The sequence below is a fragment of the Xiphophorus hellerii genome, chromosome 11, assembly GCF_003331165.1.
Source record: "Xiphophorus hellerii strain 12219 chromosome 11, Xiphophorus_hellerii-4.1, whole genome shotgun sequence".
Lineage (NCBI taxonomy): Eukaryota > Metazoa > Chordata > Actinopteri > Cyprinodontiformes > Poeciliidae > Xiphophorus > Xiphophorus hellerii.
In genome coordinates this window covers 4,646,461-4,666,495 of record NC_045682.1, presented here as the reverse complement: position 1 = coordinate 4,666,495, position 20,035 = coordinate 4,646,461, and the positions used below count along the sequence as shown (strand labels likewise).

At 36.4% G+C, this 20,035-nt stretch overlaps 1 protein-coding gene across 1 annotated transcript in view; it reads right to left on the bottom strand.

The window, feature by feature from the left end:
* Positions 1–13,363: 13,363 nt before the first annotated feature.
* doc2b (double C2-like domains, beta) overlaps positions 13,364–20,035 on the bottom strand; it is a 133,733-nt gene continuing 127,061 nt past the window's right edge. Inside the window, exons 8-9 of the mRNA XM_032577236.1 lie at positions 18,477–18,573; positions 13,364–17,602 (exon numbers count right to left, since the gene is read on the bottom strand). Of these exons, the coding sequence (XP_032433127.1) occupies positions 17,469–17,602; positions 18,477–18,573 (231 nt within the window). The 3' untranslated portion in view covers positions 13,364–17,468. The remainder of the gene's footprint in view (positions 17,603–18,476; positions 18,574–20,035) is intronic.

The window sequence follows — 20,035 nt, the reverse complement described above, 5'->3', positions numbered from 1 at the left end:
CTGCACTACATTATAACCTGGATTAAATAGGGATTATCTGATTTAATTTAAATTTGTCTTTATGATTGACACACTTACATGTACACACTTAATTATTCAAATGAATGTAGAAAAAAAAAGGTGCACCCTCAGGCAACTTTTCTGACACCCTTGGACTTGAGCACTTCAATTAATGTTAATAAATAATACAAAGTGAATTTGAACATTTTACATTTCCCCACCTAAAATGGCCAAAATCACACAGAGGCAATATATTAAAATATATAAAAACTAATTTGTCATGTAAAGTACTTTGAGTTTTGCTGTGAATTAGCACTTTGAAATAAACTGAAGTGAATTGTTGCATCTGCAGGTAGGAGGACATACTATGTATGCATCTATACAAATTTTAATCACGGTGGATGGAGAGACATAGGGATGGATGCTGCAGAGTCATTTCTGAATCCTTTTTCTCAAATTCCTTGAGATCAATTCAAGCATCTCTGGTTTCAGCTTTAAAACATCAAAAATGTTTCTCTTAATGATTTAAACCTCTCAACTGTTGTTGAAGCAACCGCCCAACAAGTAAACTCTCCCGTCTTTCTTTCAAGAAGAATTATGTTTATTTTCTTTTAGCTCACAGCCTTTCCCGCCAGGGCTCTAATTGGAAAGAACAATTAGTCGTAACGGCAAACAACAAGCTAATCATTAGACAAACAAGAGCGGGAGCAGCGCCATCACAACAGGGAGATAATTCGGTCCGCAGTGTCGTTTGTTAACATGAGGAGGAAAAATAAACTTTTTGTGACAAGCGGCTCTTTTGCTGCTGATTTTCAGATGCTTGAAAGCAGATGAGTGGAAAACAAATAAATATTTACAACTTCTAGAGAAACATTTCAAATATTAATAGGCTGACGTAATCAGGAAGCATTCATTCATGAGTTTTAGATGTGCTCAATATTCAGAAAATATTATTTTTCTCTGTAAATCAGAGTGATTGTGTGTAGAAATAAAAATATTAAAAGGCAAATATCAACGGAGGTAAATCACAGTTGGCTAGTCCACTGTTATTGAAACAAACTTTAAAGAGTAACCAAACCCCAATTCATTTTTTTGCTGACAAACTGTATAAATGAATCCTTAAAGGTTCTATCCTTATGCTTCTGTGCAAATTGTGATTATTTTCACGTACATCTGTGTTCAATTCTGCAATAGTTTGTCTGAAACCATCTCAGTGCTGCCCTCTGTGGTTTGAACCGTGGCTACTGCAGTCAAATTGTTCAATTGGTTCCAACAGTACGGCTTAATTTGATTGGAAGAACATTCAGAACCTCACATCTGGAGAGAATATTTGAATTAGAAAACTGTCAATTCAATAAATAATTTATTGAATCAAGATGTATTAAATGATGTATGTATTAAACATCAAGATGTTTAAAATCCCTTAAATAAGTTTGTAATAAATATCTGGTACAAATAAAAAAATATCTAGTTATTAAAACTGAATATTAACTACAAAATTAAACAAAGTCAAAATCAGTTATTATAGCTCACATCTACAAACCTGCCAACATTTAATGATCAACAGCCGGATGTTTTCACTGGCGCAAACCACGACGAAGACGACAACAGGAGGCAGTTGGAGGACGATGGCGGGGCATATTTTTTAATGATGTATCGCATGAACAAACTTATTTACATGTGATTTTAATTGCATTTCCTATTTAGTGGAAAAACCGCATTGATGGGACCATCTGAAAGTTGTCGTCAGTTTTCTCTCCAATAAGTCAGTTGGGTTTAGTTTTAACACACATCCGGAGTTCAGCAGACCAAATGTTACCCTCCACTTGTCTTCCTTTCCATTTCCTTTTATTAACTCGCTGCAAATTGATCACAAAGCTCGTTCCTTGACATTCTGGCTGCCCCCGGTTCGGCAAGAACTCATTGTCTTTTGTAGTCTGTTACAGTTTGATGAATCGCACCGGTACCAGGGATCACAGCACACACGCTCCACACCCCAATACCCCGTTTTAAACCTGCACTAAGCCTGCAGACTTTTCACGAGATAATAATTCATATTACTTTCCACAGTCTGAGGAGATGACAGCCTGCATAGCTTCTAAAAATACATGATGAAGGTTCATATATTTCTATATGAATAACTCTGGTCTACCTGAATGAAGGCTGTGAAAAGTTTCCCTTGATTCTGTTTTGCGTTCGAAGCCACAGCTGTCCTTGCAACATGAGCCATAACATTAATAATTAAACATTGCAGGGGTGGAAATATTCACAGTACCAGTTGATGAATGAGCACCTCTGGCTTTCATATGGGCCGATGTCAGGAACACAAAGCTGTTTCCTTCTTCATGCTCCCTTAGAGAAAAGATTAAATCATACAGTGCATGTAAATGTATCTGTATGCACTGGACAGAGGCACATATTATGGAAACTGATTAGGGCCACTGGAAAAAAAAAAGAATTATGTTTTTTTCTCAGAATTCTGAGAGAAAAGCCAGAATTCAAATTTTTTGTTTTTTCAGTGGCCCTGTAATATACTTTGTAATATATAAATAATGTCTGATATATGATTATTTGCTATTTTTAGTTTTTGTAATTTATTTAGCTGGATTCATCCAGTTATTTTTGTCTATTAAAATAAATAGTTATTGTTCATATCTTTTATGTTGTAGATAAAGCCATCTATCTCTTTATCAAGTGTTCAATATTTTCAAAAATGTCTCTCCAAGTTTTAGTACTATTTTTTGAACTTTTAAATCAGACAACTCCTGCTGCTCCCAGTGCTAATTACAGAAATACACTTCTTGGTCAGAAAAACAATCCGAGCCAAGAGGAGGATCTTAGCGCTCTCAATCATGCTTGCATACACACTGCTCACACTCCCCCCTAGTTCACCACATAGGAGTCCGTCACAAATGCTAGGATAGTTAGCATGTTAACCACTGATGGCGGAAAAACAGTTTTCCTGCAACTGTAAGTTGTTTCTCTGCCATTAACACATTTAGCAGCACATACTAAAGCATGATTGACAGCACTAAGATCCTCCTTTCGGCTCTGATTGGTTGTTTTTGACCAGGAGCGTTGCATTTCTTCAGACTATCTCATAACAGTATGTTATGAGATAGTATGTTATCTCATACATACTATGACATTTTAGGGACAATTTTAACAAATGTGTTAAAAAAAATCCAGATTTTTTATAAAGGTTACACTGCAGTTTTAATGTTGTCTTTGTTCACTCAGACACTGCATTAAACTGTGGAATAAATGAGAATTCAAAGCTTACAGTTTTAAAGAAGTGGTAATGAGCATAAAAACCTCCTTAACTTTTAAACGTCAATGCCAAAAGACAAATCTACCAGAAGGCTGCAACAGAATGGAGGACAAATAAAAATCCAGATTGTTTGCCCGCCAGCCAAGGTTGCATCAGATGAGATGTGACGGTCAAGTCTAAAAAAGCCCCAAGTGTTTCATGCATCACTTCTGAGCAGCTCTGTGGGCCCCAGCGGACAGACAAACGATGCCGACGGCACAGACGGGTTAGAAGAGAGGAAAGAGACAGATTACAGAGGAACGACTCCACAAGATCATTGGAAATCATTTGGGCTCCAAGACACAAATATGGCTTGCACGGTTACACAGACAGTCGGCAAAATAAAGAACATTAACCTGAGGCTAACGATGCTGTTAGAATGTCACAGCAATTCCATTACAAATGTGACAAAACTTTGTCAATGATCCAGCAATGTCAAAAAAACACAATTTTGCAATTACAGTGTTCCCACTAAATTAGAAAATCACACAACTAAGTTTGTTGATTCAATAAGTCACAAAAAAAAAAAACATGCCATGCCATCATCCTCATACTTTTTCTTCTTTATTGTTCGTGCCAGTAGTAAAATCAGAATACTGGTCACGTGACTCGTGTGATGCAGAAAAAGTGTTTCCATTGGAGTTTTGTGAAATAAACTAATTTTGATACAGCCAAAAAACCTCAGTCACCTTATCCTGGCGTCTATCCTAGTTTCTTTTTTTTGGCTTGTTTCCAATAAGCAAATTTATTTTGAAAATGTCAAATTGCATAAATATGTGGTTCATGGAAATTTAGCTAATGATCCAAAAACATCTACAAGTCGACCTGGCAGAGAAACAAAAAAAGAGAACAGTTTTGGATGGGCCTAGTCAAAGTCCAAATTAAAATCTGACAGATGCTTTGGCATAATCTTTTACTCATAAATGTGGAGGGAAAAAAACACCTCCCCTAATGTACAGACTCATGGTTGGCTAATCCAAACATTTGCTGCTAGCTGTTACCACCAAGAACAGTGCAACCAGGTATTAAGTTGAGGGGACAGTTATTTATTTATTTATTTACATGATAACAGGTTCGCTGGAATAGTTTTTCTACCAAGTAAAAAAATGTATTTATATAGCACCTATCACAGACATTAAAATCACAAAGAGCTTCACAAAGAAACAAAGTCAAGAATATAAAAACTGACAAAGGTAGCAGACTAGTCTGTCTAGTTTTGTTTATTTTCTTTTGCTTATTGAATGAAATCTTCATGGAAAAAATATTTTTGTGGGACAAAAAGGCAGAAACAGAAAAGATTTGTGAATCTATAGCTATGACTATTAGATACTCATTTCTACTGAAAACCAGGTGAGGCTTTATGGACTGAGTTCAGTGCTGTTCCAAGAAGCTGATTCAGTAAAACTTTAAAGTTCATCAAATGAAGAGAGAACATAGAAATGATAACAGTAAAAAAGTGTTTTTTTTCTCACTGTAACCATGAAGCTTCATCTCTGACCAGCACTGTAATAATTGGGCATCATAGGTGAAATAAAATTAGAGCAGGAGCTGAAAAACAATTAGAGTAGGATGTAAAACTGGGGTGTTGCATTCTGGAGGAAGTTAGACAATGGCTTTCTACAGAATATCCATACAAGCATTAGGCCCCTTTTACACAAAGCCTTAGCCGAGTTTCTATTTACCATAAAACTGAGCAACAGAGAATTACAAAAATAAATTTGCTCAATGGAAACAAGCCAATGTCGAAGACCCTGAAAACCCCGGGTTAACTAAATAATTTATTTCTAGTTTTAGTTTAATTAATAGTAAAATTATCTTTTGTTTTAGTAATGAACCGATTGATCATTCACAACATGCACTCTGACCCACTGGTGGACTCTTATCGATAGATTACGTTTATTATATCAGTCATGGGGTTGTGTGGAAATTTATTAGTAATCAGAATCTCACGGACTATGAAGGAGCAAAACTGGCATAATAAAAAATAAAAGCATAAATATATATTTTGTTTGTCCTTTCCTTTATACATGCGCTGTCATCTAAAAATGTATACAAATTTTTCTTTTCCTTACAAGTGTTTTTGTCAAGAGATGTAGATATTTTCTTTTTCATTTTCCCTATAAACATGCGTCTTTGCATTGCAGCGTTGTCATTAAAAAAAGTAAAATGTAAATGAGGGGCGGTGCTGTCAGGCTTCAGCTTCTGCTGATTGGTTGGTTGGTTAGCATCACACAGGACTTGTCTGAAACGGGGATAGTTTATGAGTGAGCTGAAGCTCTTTATTAGATAATAGTGGTACAACTCCAGAATTTATTATTTTTTGAGTGGACGTCTCCTGCAGAACGTATGTTTCAGTTAGCGGCTCAAACTTCAAAGGGTTTGTGTTCATGCCGGTAGTGTCACCATGGTGACACAGGCGGTCTTTGCTGAGGTATTGGGATGAACTATTCCAACCTTCCTCCCTCCACAGAAAATACTGAGCATGAATGAAAAAATTAAGCTAGTGCAGGCAGATATTTAAAAAAAAAAAAAATCAAATTATTATCATAGTGTGAGCTTTAATATGCAGAGAAATTAATTATACTTTGTTAAATACAATGTTCTTTCTGGGTTTCTTCAGAATGTTTTATACTTCCCAAGACTTAAAGAGAGGAACTACAAGAAAGTCCTTTCAGGGGCTTCCCAATGCAACATTTCCTCGTGTCATAAACACTTAAATTTTCTGACCAATCATAGAACGATTCTCTGACACGTCACAAAATCAAATCACAAATCAGTAAAATGCCAAACTGACCTGTTTATTCTTGTTTTAAAAGCCCATTTAATAAAGAGAAAATCAAACCAAGTTACTTTCAATGCCCATGGACTTTGAAGTACTATTAGGTCAGCAGGCTCTGTTCTTTAAAAGAAAAAAAAAAACACAACTTGAACATTTGGGGTTCAATTTTAGGTTGTTCACTCAGAACGTCATAACTGAAAAACATTCAAAATACTGCGAGGTTAGAAGTAAAGCTGAAATTGCAGCCTGCAGGAAGAGCAAATTTAGACTCAAAATTAAATTGAACCTGGGCTAAGGTAGTTTACTCTACTATGTTTACTTTATATTTATTTGACAAAAAAATAAGTCATGCTTTTAAGTGCCTCCTTACAAAAGTAATTCTTTATGAGCACATTTCTTTACAATTTTGGATATATCTATATCCTGGAACAGAATCAATTTAAAGTTATATTTGGAAGTATGCTGATATAGTTAGCTTTTCATTTTCAAATTATCATTTTGATATTGAAAAGTCTTTCAGACCTATGGAGCAGGTCTGAAGAAAAACAAAAAAAACAGTCTGACAGAGATTACTTTGATGTATCAAAGAGTGACGTCATCACTGCTGATGTCATTGTTACCATAGGAACTAAACATTCTAATAGTGCATTCACACCAAACACATTTTGAGCGTCAGGCGAGTCTGGTTTACATTCAAAGTCTTTGTGGAGTGTTGAACACGCTAGATGTGTCAAACGCTCCAAAATCAAATAGCACCGCACTAGAAGCGCCTCCACATAGACTTTGAATGTAAACCAGATCAAAACGCGTTTGGTGTGAACACACCATTAAGTCCAATGTCATATTAGGTCCATCATATTAGGACCAACGCCCAGGCCTAATATGATGGACTCATTGCTTTAGGTTAGGGGTAACGTTTAGAGGTAAGGTGTAAATTAAGTTTTAGTTAATGATAGGGTTAGGAATAGACTAATTTGAGTCAAAATAGTTTTGACAAATCTGTATAGCATTTTGTTTTCTAGATCATTCTATAAATAATGATGAAATAATGTTAGGTTGTTTTTCTGCCAATTGCATAGCTGCAGTACATTAGTAGTCTAATGCGTTGAATGTGCTGAGACACTTTCAACGCATCAGAAGCCAATCAGAACCAAAAGTTTGCCTTTTGGTTCTGATTGGGTGTTTCTGGACAGCAGCAGAGCCAGAGGGATTTTAACAGATTCTCTGTTTCATATTCTACTACACTTTTAACAAATATTCATCCATCCATCATCTAACATGCTTATCCTTGCGCGCGCACATTCACACCTTACGACAATTTAGAGAGATCAATTAATCTTTGAGAAATTTACATGCTTCAGCTTTTATATAGGAAAGTTTTAATAATGTTTCTTATGCTGTTTTGAACTCTGAAACTGATCTTGTGTTTTCATTGATTTTGGAGTTCAGGAATTGCATTTGCGTTGAGGCTGTTGGGTTTTATCTCCCAAACTTGTGTAAAGCCTCGAATTTCCATAATGCCCAGTGTTAGCAGAACCTGGGTTTGGATAGTGACCTAGGTTAGTGCCACCTGGGTGTGGGTCGGCGTAAAGGTCGAGCCGGGCATAGATTGGCCTTCACACCAACGCCAACATGAAGGCCCTCCATGCAACCAGTGGAGGTTGGTCGCTTGGATGTCTGTCTTTCCTCGGACCTCCATGTTTGTGTGGAGATTTGACTTTGCTTGAACTCCTCTGTTTGCAATCTGGGAGTGGGTCGGAGCAAAGGCGGGCACAGCTTTTGCACGTACATCCAAGGAGCCCTTGTGTCCCTCGTCATTTTTCCTCTTGGGCTTTATTGTTGATTTCTCTGTTGTTTCCCGCAAATTACAGACCTGATGTAGAAATTGATGGAGAATTTTCTTGTCCGCCGTCAAAGTAGTGACTGAAAAACGTCTCGGGTAACGAGTCCCACTGCTTCTGCCATTATAGCACGGTTTGCTTGCCAGGGTTTGCTCTACTTCTGCAAGGCAGAGGAGCCGGTGTTTTCCTCAAGAAACGTATATATTTTTTATTTTTCCTTTTCCTTACACATGTGTTGTCATCAAGAAATGTAGTGAAACAAATGTTCAAAAACTCAGAGAAATGAGTCCATTATTGCATTATTTATACCATAATCTGATAGCAGGCAGCTAGATCATTATTTCCCAAAATCAGTTTTCAACTTGACTTGAATTGAAACTGAATTTGAGAAATCTGTTTTTGTTTCCTTACATGTTCCTCTCAAATAATAATTAAACAACAAAACATGTTAATAAATGCAATAAACACATGCTCCTGTTTACTAAGAGGTTGTAAATAATAGGTGTGTTGTCTTATTTCCTCTTAGCAGCATTTCAAACTGTTTTTACTGGTGCAGACTCCTGACTGTAGCTCCTAATTAACATGTTTGTTTGTTTTGAGCCTGCTCTCATAAGCGAGTAGTGAATCCCTGAGTCCACCTGGACGAATGAATCAGACATTTTCTAAAAAACAAAAACATCAGGTGCTTCACATATTCAACCTTTGCTGAAGGATTACACAAGCTGCAGGCTTCAGGCATGAATTAAATGAAATTAATCTCTGGCTTTGACATTTGGATTGTAATTAAAATAAAGGAGAGAAAGTTGTGCAGCCGGATTGCAGGTTTTCTGCGGCTTGCCTTGGTTTCAGCCAGCATTCCTGTTTATGTAAAAAAAGGGGAACTGAGTTAAGCTGTAATCTTTTCCTTGTGACTCAGATCAAATCCCGAGAACAATCAAGCTTCTGGCAGAACTCGGACCTCGTCTTAGAGGAACCGCCCACCATGACAGAACAAAACACAGATCTATGCAAACAAGATTCTGATGGTCGAGTGGGCAGAGACCCGCTTGCTAAACAGGCTATAAGAGCTTCCATTAACAGCTGATATTTACAATTATAATCTGAATGCATCAAAGATGCATAAAATGTAATATCAGTAACATTTAAGGCGACCTATTATGCTTCCCTGACCAGGTTAGGTTAGTTCTATGGTCTGTACAAAATCTGCCCGAAAACATTTGCAAATAATAAGACTTTAGGGCTATTTTAGGGCCTTGCGTCTTTGAAAAGCAGAAGTGGAGCCTCCTGCACAACCAACAAGATTAGCACATTTTCAAACTACACATCTTTATTATTTAATAGGCAAATTAGACTCAATAATTAAATCTTTTCCTTTGCAGTTGGTAAATCATTAGTGGTGGGATTCGATTAAAATTCTTAATTGAGCTAATTGGAGGGTCTGTAATTAAATTATCAAAATAGGCAACATTTTTGATTCAAAAATGATTTTTTGGTTTTAGATTATTGAATAAATAGACATATGAGATCAACAAAGATATAATGTCCTTAACTGAAATGAGAACAACTTAAACTCAATTGGAAAGCAAATTGCGACGTGTTTCAGGGCTTCCATATTGTGACATGATATTCACTGCCAGTGGTCTATTTTTTAATAAAGCAAAAATCACAAGACAGAGTAAAAGCAGTTACTAACATGTGGGAACCGTTTCTGACATATTACCAATAAAACCTGAGAAAAAGGGAACCTATTAATCTTATATTTGTGTTTTGTTTTTATTGCCTTGTTTCTATTACTGCATCCCTCTTCTGACAGGCAGTAATGTTTTCTTTTTCTTCATTACCTGCAGAGAGTTTGGCTGCAGGACCCGATGAACCTCCAGAGGCATTCGCTCCATCATCCTATGTATTTTCCATCCGTTAGACAGATGAAAGCACAAATTTCTTCATTTTTGGTTGCTTTCAAACACATAAATCACAAACTTTTATATGCTGTGGAAATATGTTGAAAGTCTGTCGCCTGACAGTGAAAAAAATGGCCATCGTCTATTATTTCAGTTCATGTTCCAGCAAAAAAAAAAAAAAAAAAAAAAATCTAACGTGCACAGCTTGACTTCGGTCTCAACATTAGTTTTGTTTTTTGCTTATTTTGTAACATGTTCTGTCAGAGTAGCAATAGAAATTGCTATGATTGCCAAGCTCAACAGATTTGTTTTCACAAGCGGAGTATTAAAGCTTTCGTGGTAATACCATTATTAGAAATTGCTTTGGGTTTATTTCAAATAAAATGGACATGGAGGTGTAAAAAGAAAATCCGCTCTTACACCAGTAGAAAAAGAGAAAAAAACCAAGAAACAACAGAAACACACAAGATATTCATTTAGAACAACAATGACTGCATTTCCATTCACCATATAATTGCGCAAAATAGAATTAAATAAATTTGCATAATGGAAACATGCCAATTTTGAAAAACCAGTTTAAAAACCAGTCTTTGCGCTTGGCTGAGGTGGTTTTTCAGCTGCAACAAAGTTTGTATATTTCTCAATGTTAAATATTTATATGGCATTATTTTACTGTTGTGTTTTGTTTAAAATTACAATACCCACAGAAACCAGGATTTACGATATCGTAGCTACAATTTAAACTTTTTAGTTTGCAAAGCTGATGACTCCAGAATCCTAATCCGGAAAATACCAATTTGAAGGTTTGTGGAGATTTTCTTTGGCCAAGACAAATTAACAAAATGTTGTAGGACTGAGCACTTCTTGGTTGTTTAGAAGGTTCTGTGTTCTTTGTGTTAGTTTGCATGAGATTAAGACGTCTATTCTGCAATGCTGATGTGAAAAAAAAAAAAAGAAACATGGCAGATGTTGCTGAAATTTGCAACTTCATCACTTTTTTGGGTACAAGACAGACTCCTCGACACAACAATGAGCACAGCAGTATTAGCAGCACTCCATTTGTTTCTGCTTTTATATAAGGAACTCGACACGAGATAAAACCTCTAGAAAATGTGATTCTGTTGTGCTCCTTCGAGCTGTTAACTTCCAGGTAAAGCCTTGCGTGATGAGCTGATCTGTTATTAACATGGAGCGCAGCAGTGAAGCAGCTCCTGTTGGTCTGCAGTCCAAACACACAACACTGGCATCCACGAGGCTGCAGGAACCGCCTGCTGTTAGCGTGCTCTATTTGCATGGAGTCTGATGAAATACAGAAATTAAAGCCCATCAGACACCTCCGTCTACAGGAATAACTTACAAACACATTTCTACAAAACATTCAAGCTGATTGCAAACGAAACTCCAAACAACTACGAATCACCTGAATTCTGTTTATTTTCCTCCAGTGATTTATTTAATTTCTTTTGGAGGTTTTATGTCATAAAATGAAAGAATATTTTGTGAGCTGTGAAATAATGCTCAGTTAATGCTCTTTTTCCCCAAGTACTGCACTTCTTGAAAAAGATTTTTTTTTCTTCAAGGCGGTTTGAAAGGCTTTTAAGACAATGTATTAAGATATATGTATATATTGCAGATAAAAAGTTAATTTCCATGAAAAAACTCAGAAATTCTGAAATTAATATCAGAAATTTTTCTGAGCTTGAAATGTTAAAAATTTGCTGGAAAATATTAAAATTTGAGATTAATCTCAGAAAAATTCTATAAAAAAACGTGAAAATTTCTGAGTTTGAATAGCCAAAAATATGATAAAACAAAAAACTCAGAAATTTTCTAGGAAAAAAAGCAGAAATCTCAAAAGTTTCCAAACAATTTTTTAAATTTTCAAGGGAGCACAGAAATGTCTTTATTTTTTCTAGAAAATGTCTGAGGTAATTCTCAAAATTTCAGATTTTTTTTGACAAGTTTTTTTTTACTTTTCAAACTCAAATAACATTCTTTTCTAGAAGATTTCTGGAATATTTCTCAACATTTGAGTTGTCCCTTGCAATTTATTTTCACTTTTGTAAAAGAGGGGGGAAAAAATGTGTTTTCTATTCTCAAAATGTCAAAGAATATATTGTTTAGCATATTGTTCCTTCAATTTAAAGTCCATTTAGGTGTACATTGGAGACGTTTGCAGCCATGGTTAGTTCAACACTAAAGGTTCCTAATTATTTGAGGTTTCACATTCATCAGATGAACACATGAAGTTGCGTTTAAACAGGGCAGACAGAAGCTAACCATATATTAGCTTCAGCGATTTTGGAGCGTAATGCTAACATGAACCAACCATGAAAACATGAAAAAGATTAGCACTCACACTCAGGAACTTTGCACAACATAAATAAACAAACTCTTAAGGGAAAACTAAAAGTGTATTTAAGTATTTATGTTTGTACTTACTGTGGATCAGTCAGAACTTGATTCTCAGTCGGGAAGGACAGTTACTGCAGAACGTTTCGTGCTGTTGCCAAAGTCTCCAATAACACAAAAAGAAGTCGCTAGATTTTCCTAGTACCTTTGAAAATAAATAAATAAAAATTAAGGCCGCCAGGTGTAGTGATAAACTCGCTAAGTTAGCAACAGCAAACAACTTTCAAAACGCCGGTTTCATATTTGCCATGGCTTTCTTGAAACGATGCTCTCGCTCTCTCTCTCCAAATATGGCGCCGTCCGATCTTGTTCTGTTCTTCTGGGTTGTCCTGTTGCAGTGTTACAGCGCCACCGACTGGCCTGGCCTGCTTACCACTGCCTTTTTTTCCTTCATCGTTTATAAATCTTTAGCGTTGTTTACCCGAGTGAAGCAACTTCACTGAAGTTAACCAGAAATTAAATTTGTGTCAAACATTTGTGCAGCAGAAATCTTTGTCTGTGCCGCTTTCATTGTAAAGATTATAATAAATGTTTCCAAAGGTCATCAACCTTAAGAAAATCAAACTATCAAAATCAACATATTATGGAAATCTATGTTTGTGCAACAAATGGCAATTGTTTGTTTATGTTATTATCAAGATTTTTTTTTTAAATCAAGTTTTTTGGGGTTTTTTTTAATGACAAACTAATTGCCCTATCGCGCTGGTTTGTGCAACAAACATTTTTTTTGTTTTAAAAATATTAATCAATGTTTCCAAAGACCAACCAACCAGTCCACATATAGAAAATCAACTAAAATATGGTGTCAACCAACTGTGCTACATTTGTGCTGACAAAATTTCCGTTTGTGCCTCTATAATTTAAAATTAAAAAAAGTTTGCAGAGGTCACAAGAGATCAGCTTGGCTGACCTTTGATGACCTCTAATTAAAATCAACAGCAGAACAAACGGAAATGGACGAACTCCAGAACCACACTGTCAACAGAAACAAGAAGAGACAAAATGCTTTCCGTCTGGCAAAGGACTAAAATATAATTTGATACAATGCATTTATATTCATACATTCAACAAACCAGAAAAAATTCAAACAAGTGCCTGAGTATTAAAAAGGAAATAGAACAACAAACAAAAGGAGGGATTTTAATTCACATCAAGTCACGCGTTCAAATAGTCAATACAGCAGCCAAACAGGCAATGTGTTCCAAGGTACAAAATGTTGTCCAGAAGAAAACCGACTCTTAGCGTAATTTTAGAGCATCCACAGTCAAATATTTTCTTGTTTATACAGAAAACAGTATCAAACATTAGGCAAAGTCATCTCATGACAAAACCATGAACATACGCATGCATTTAAGATATTTTTTTTTCCGTTTGTTTCATAATATTGAGCTTGCACACAAAGGCAGACGGGTTACAAAACCAAAACCACGTGTCGGTTGTATTCATTACGTATTCACCAGAGAGCAAGAGGGATCACCGTGTCAAGGAGAATATTGAGATGCCAACAAGGTTTCATGGCCATAAATCAATGCGGCTGGAAAGGCTGTTAACACTTAGGGAAAACAGAGGCGCGACGCCTGATGGGATGAATTAAAGATGTTAGTCCCCAGCTGCTATAAAGGTGATATAAGGGAGAAAAAAAAATCAAAGTAAATGGATGGGATCTAATAATTCAAACAGTAACAACAGAGCTGTGGTCGGATCATTAAACAAAGGGACAGCAGTGCTGCTCATAGCTATCGACCGACTGTAATCAGTGAGATAAAATGATGCGATTGCTAAAACCGTCAGCCGCGCCGACGCTCCTGAAAAACAAACAGAGTCGATCACTTTTAGGGACAAGAAGCTGTTAGCTAAATGACGAGCCAGACAGGAATTCTGATCGTTGAACTGTTTCTTTTTTGTTGTTGTTTTGTTTGGTTTGGTTTTCCCAGTCTGTTTCACAGCGAGCGTGCAGGGGAAATTTACAAGACGTGTGGTGTGGCGAGTGTGTGGCCATGCAGAAAAGGTCGCACTCAGAGTGGTAAAAATCACAAACACATGACATGCATCCCAAACTACTGAGTCCTCCACATAAGATCATTAAAAACTTCATTATTTAAGTTCTGTTCAAACATAGGAGCAGGTCGGTAAACACAAAATGAACATTTCTAAGCACTAGGGCTATGAACTGAAAAAACACAAACCTTACCAACTATTTTGATCTAGTTTCTTGTACAAACATTTTAGCATGCTGAAAATAAGATAAAATTAACTTATAAGTAACTTTTCAGCAAGATAAAGTAGCTTGTTTTAAGTACATAATTCCTTAATATTGATGAAAAAGTACTAGCTCCACTGGCAAATAATTTCACATATAAAATGTCTTGATATAAACAATCTGCCAGTGGAACCTGTGCACTTTTAAAAATGCACCGCTCCTAGTGAAAAACGTCCAATGATAGCTATGAGGAGGGTATCAGAGCTGTCAATCAAGCTAGTGTATACTGCTCGAAGTGCAAATGGTGGATAAACAGGCGGCTAGGTTAAGTAGTTTTTGAATTTGTGGCAGGTTATCTTGTGGTGAACTAACTGTAGCGTACCAGGCAGCAAAGTAGAAGGGTAAAGACGAGGGTGATTGACAGCGCTAAAACCCTCCTCCTGGCTCTAATTGGTTGTTTCTGACTGAGTGGTGTATTTCTGCAGTTAGTACTGAATCACTGGGCGCAGGTAGATTTTTTTCAGATAATCTCTTCTGTAATAGTGTTGCAACATAATAATTTTTACAAATACGTTTAAAAAACCCTTTTTTTAAGTTACATACTATAGCTTTAAAACAAGCTCTGTAACTTACTGCAAAGTTACTTGGAAGTTCATTTTTTGTTAATTCAAGTGTACTAACAAAATGTACTAGAAACTAAGCAAAAATACTTGGTGGGATTTAGTGTTGTTACAGCATAGACGTACATTCTGTCTGATACATGTGAGATCAAACACAGGCTGCAGGTGTGTTAAAAACTCTTCCCATCAATCTTTTTGCAAATTCTGCATAAATTGTTTTTGTCTTTGCATAAACACATCACTGTAAACAATGCATGATTTGAGTGTTGATAATACTTTCTTGTAATTTTTTTATGTCAGGGTTCACTCAGGGTTTCTGCAGGCTTAAATAATTTCAATGCAACACTTAAAATAAATTATCAAAAATATGTGAGTGACTTTTAACATCCCTACGTAACATGCCAAGTTCCCTGGACTCGGCATTACAGCTTTGTTGCTACAAACAGCAGACAATGTGTCCTGTAGGCCTGTCATCATAATAAGTTTTGCTGGATGATAAATTGTCCCAGTAATTATTGGGATAAATGATACTTGTGTATCATTTATCTCATTAATAATGATCTTTAATAATGGCATTAAAATGCAAGTTTGACCTCTCAAATATCAATAAACCTTAATTTTGTAAACACTTAACACTTGAACTGGAAGATATTTTAAATATCCAAAATAAAGGAAGGAATGAAAAGTGGAAATAGTTCAAACCTAAAAATCTGGGTGTATTTTTTTTTGAGTTTCTAAGGACTTATTTAAAACTTTACAGAAACCCTATCACCTTTCCACACTGTTGCAGAAAACCATTTTCAACAGTGTAAACACTACACTGTAAGCACATTTGGAGCTGTCCAATCAGGCGGCATCGAGAGTTCGACAAGTGATTTTCACCAGCCAGGTCCCCACTGAATGTCACTCTGCTGCTGATTAGAGCCTCTGAGCACAGCAAACCACAGCTTCAGGATGCTTTTGGTTGTTTTCTGAGCCTGGTGATAGTAAATGTTTAAACTTCTGTGTGTCTCAATAGATCTTAGACGTCTCTGTGGTTTTTATCCTTAATCTTAAAGGGCAGATTTCACCACTTTTCTGACACAATGAAGCCATTTGGAGGCAGGTTTGTAGGTAAATCAATCTAGACAATCATATATAGAGTGATTCAAAATGGAGTGATGAATACTTTTCTCACCTGGACAATTGGATTATTTCAACATTTATCAGCTCTGTAGATGAATAATTGGATTGAAGATTCATTGCAAAATCCTAGCAGGTTGTCAATTGCTGCATTTCAATTAACCATATAATTGCACAAATTGTAATTCCGAAAATACATTTGCTAAATAATTGTAAAAAAAAAAGCATGTTTTTGATAAAAAAGTTTTTGTGCAAGGATGAGGTGGTTTTTTTGGCTGTATCAAAATTAGTGAATTTGCAAAAAACTGCAATGGAAACAATTTTTTGGCATCATGAGTCGTGATCAAAAACTGGATGTTAGTCAGAAAATATGATGAGGAAGATGACAGGAAGTGGTTTCGAGGATGGTGGGGTTTTTTTAATGACGTATCTTGTGAACAAACTTATTCATGCGTGATTTTAATAGCATTTCTCATTTAATGGAAAAATCCCTATCGCAAAATAGCTTTTTTCAACATTAGCAGAATATCTGTGAAGTTTTGTGCATATGTGTAATGGAAACGCAGCTACAGATTATGAACTTTTGTCATGTCAAGGAGAGGACGTTAATTTTCTGCCAGAGGTTTTAGTCAACCAAAGTGTTTATTAAGTATAAAGTTAAATCTTATTTCCATATGTTGACCCTAAATATTCTGTCAGATTGGATCGTTAATGTTCAAATGACACCACTGCTCAGTCTGTTGTGTAAAACCTTAAATCAATAATATTAAACAGCAACATCTTCCCACACAGGTTCATCTTTACAACACTAAACGTGAGAAAGAAGCAAATGTTAGTTTGATACGATGCACATTAGGAAATATTTGCTACTCTTAGTTTTTCAGTCATGTTCCCGCCTACATTTCTGCTTTATTTCACATGTTTTGCTTCTCTCCTGCTTTTTGTTTTGGGGAAATTTATTCAGCTGCTGTAAAATGCCTCATCAAACAGAGAGCATTTGCTTCTTTTTTCTTCACTGATCATGCAAGAAAGCTGAAGAGCTTACGAGTCAACAGCACAAACCCCGCCATCATTCTCCGTGTTGACTCAGTATCTCGGGGAAACTAGAATACATCAGCAGCCGTGCAAGTTGTGTTTCTAAATGCACAAGATGTGGAAAGCATAATTTGAGCCCTGTTGACAGGAAAATGTTTTCCCAAAGAGAGGAGTTGGATGTCTGACGTGAGAAAAACGGAGAAGAGCTGAGGAAATGCAGGCGGAGGGGTCGGACCGGGTGCAGGCCTTCAGTCATTCATTGAGCCGGGTAACTCATTGGTCAGCGTGTGCCAGCGTTCGATTTTTTTGTCCTTGTTTTTGAGGCAGTCGAACCAATGCTTGAGCCTCTCTCCGTTCGCGTTGATGCCCAGAGACACGCCACCTAGAAGATGACGCACAGACAGGATGGATGAAGAAGAAACTTTCAAACTATCTCTGTGGACTTTTTCATTTTGCCTTTCCACTGAGTTCAGTCGTAGCACACGCTGCAAAAATACAACTCAGTATTCCTAATGCAAATGTCTTCTACACTTGAAATAAGACAAAACTAACTTACAAGTAACTATTCAATAGGTGTGGGCATTTTTGCTAACTTTGAAAATATTTAGCGCACTTAGCTTCCTATTAATTAGGTTTCTCGGATAAAATTGTAAAGGACTAGTGAGGTTTTTGTTGAATAAAATTTGACATCCATGTTGAAGTTTTGGTTATCGACTTAAGAATTCATCAAGTAGTTCCTGTTAAACGTTTATATTCATGATCTTATTTTGAAGTGTGTGAAGCCTGCCTACACAGCAGTTCTGTTTCCTCTCTTCATGTCCTCTCTGTCTCTTTTTTTCTCAATAACTTTATTTCAAACCTATATTATTAAAGAACAAATACATTATGCTAAAATTAAATTGGAGATAAAGCGTTGTAATGTTTCAAGGTCAAATATAATTTGAATTGAAGCTAGCATTTTAGCATTATCTTATGCCTATGTTTGTGAGGCATTTAGCGTTTGCAGAGCTAGTGTTTATGATTAGTGCTTTCGGCTTAATGCAGCTAACTTCTTAGTTAGTGGATCCCACCACTGGAAGTCTATAAAAGTTTATATTTAAAGGTGATAAAGTTTGTTTATTTGTGGAGATGTTGAAATGAAACTGAACAGATGGACTCTTGGCTGGACAGCAGCTATGATGTGCTGCTGGATACCAACACACCTATTAAACCTGGTCTTCTACAGCAAAAATTGGAGCTGATGGATTCAGACTCACCGATGAAATCGTTTGATTTTCCTATGTCATAGTCCCACACTGTGACCTCCAAAGTCTTCTTAGTGAGGTCTGCATATTTTATGTCATAACAGAACTCCTGCAGGGAACAAAGCAAGAAAAACAACAGAAGTTAGCTTAGACTTACCTAATGTGTACAGACATTTTTGTAAAGATTTTACTTATCTCCAGTCGTGTATCTCACCTCACTGTATTCAGGGAATAACACTGAACTAAAAATAGTTTGTTCTTGAAAAGGCTCTAAAATATCACAAAAACAGTTTCATCCAATTTATTTAGGTAAATCTTTGCAAATCTGTCTTCAAATGACCAGTAGGAGGTCTCCTGTGATTATTTTGGTATGGTCAATTAGTCCAAACATTACATAACAACAAGATAACATCCTGGAGTTCACATTAAGGTTTCTGCTCAACCTTAATCATTGCTCTGATGCAGGGGAGGATGCTGGACTCTGACGGAAAGGCCGAGAGATGATGCAGGAATACGGGCACCAAAAATGTCAGAGGAAATGTCAAGCTGCTGGGTTGCAGGAAGGTTCGACCATTTCTATACGGCCGGATACATCCAAACTGAAACACCCTGACATCCAGAGGAAATACAAAAACATGAAAACATCTTCAAAAATGACCTATTGTGCTGCCTTGTACATGTTAGGATAGGTCTATGGCCTACAAAACAACATGTTCTTTACATTTTTTGCATAAAATCATTCTTAGATATTGAGATTTCAGTCTTAGGGCCTCTGTCACTTTATATCCAAATAATGTGCTGCTGGCCACACCCCCCAACTCAACATTTACACTCACATGTGAAAATGGCTGCAAACAGACATGCAATTACACAGCCATACATCTTTGAAAAGCATTACTAGAGCTTCCTGCACAACTAACAAGAATGCAGCAAGTGATTTCTGGATGGTAGGTGAACAACAAAACATTTATCTTTTCCAGCAGTGATTCTACAGCGCATACTGCGGTAAAACCAGCTGACCAAACGTGGTGGAGCTCCACTTGGGTTGCTAGGTAACGGACAGAACTCCGTTGGGGTTGCTGGGAATTGAGCTAGGCAATGACCAGTGCCTACTGATCTGTGACATTAGATTCCAGAGGTTTTCAAAACGGCTCATTTTTCAGACACCAAAAACATGAATTTATGGCTGGGTGTTTTTTTAGGCTGTTTTCAGAAACAGTTGAGACCCAAATGGAAGTATAAAAATATGCAAAATATAAATTTTGCTGAATATGTTCCCTTTCATATCCTGCTGAACCAGAACTTCTGAGGCTCAAAATATTTCTGATTTATTCCCAAGTGTTGTGGATATTAAGTGTGCATATGCACACTTAATATCAATAAGAATTGTACATTTGCTGTAATCTGCTTCAGTGGCTCTAATAAAAATATTTAGGAAGACAAGGTTTCAGATTTTTTAAATTGTTTTGTTTTTCTTACCACAAAGATGATGAAGAAAAGAAATAGGAAAACATGAACAACAACATCATCAAACTGTGCCTCTTTTCTGATTTGGTTTCTGAGCAAGAAAA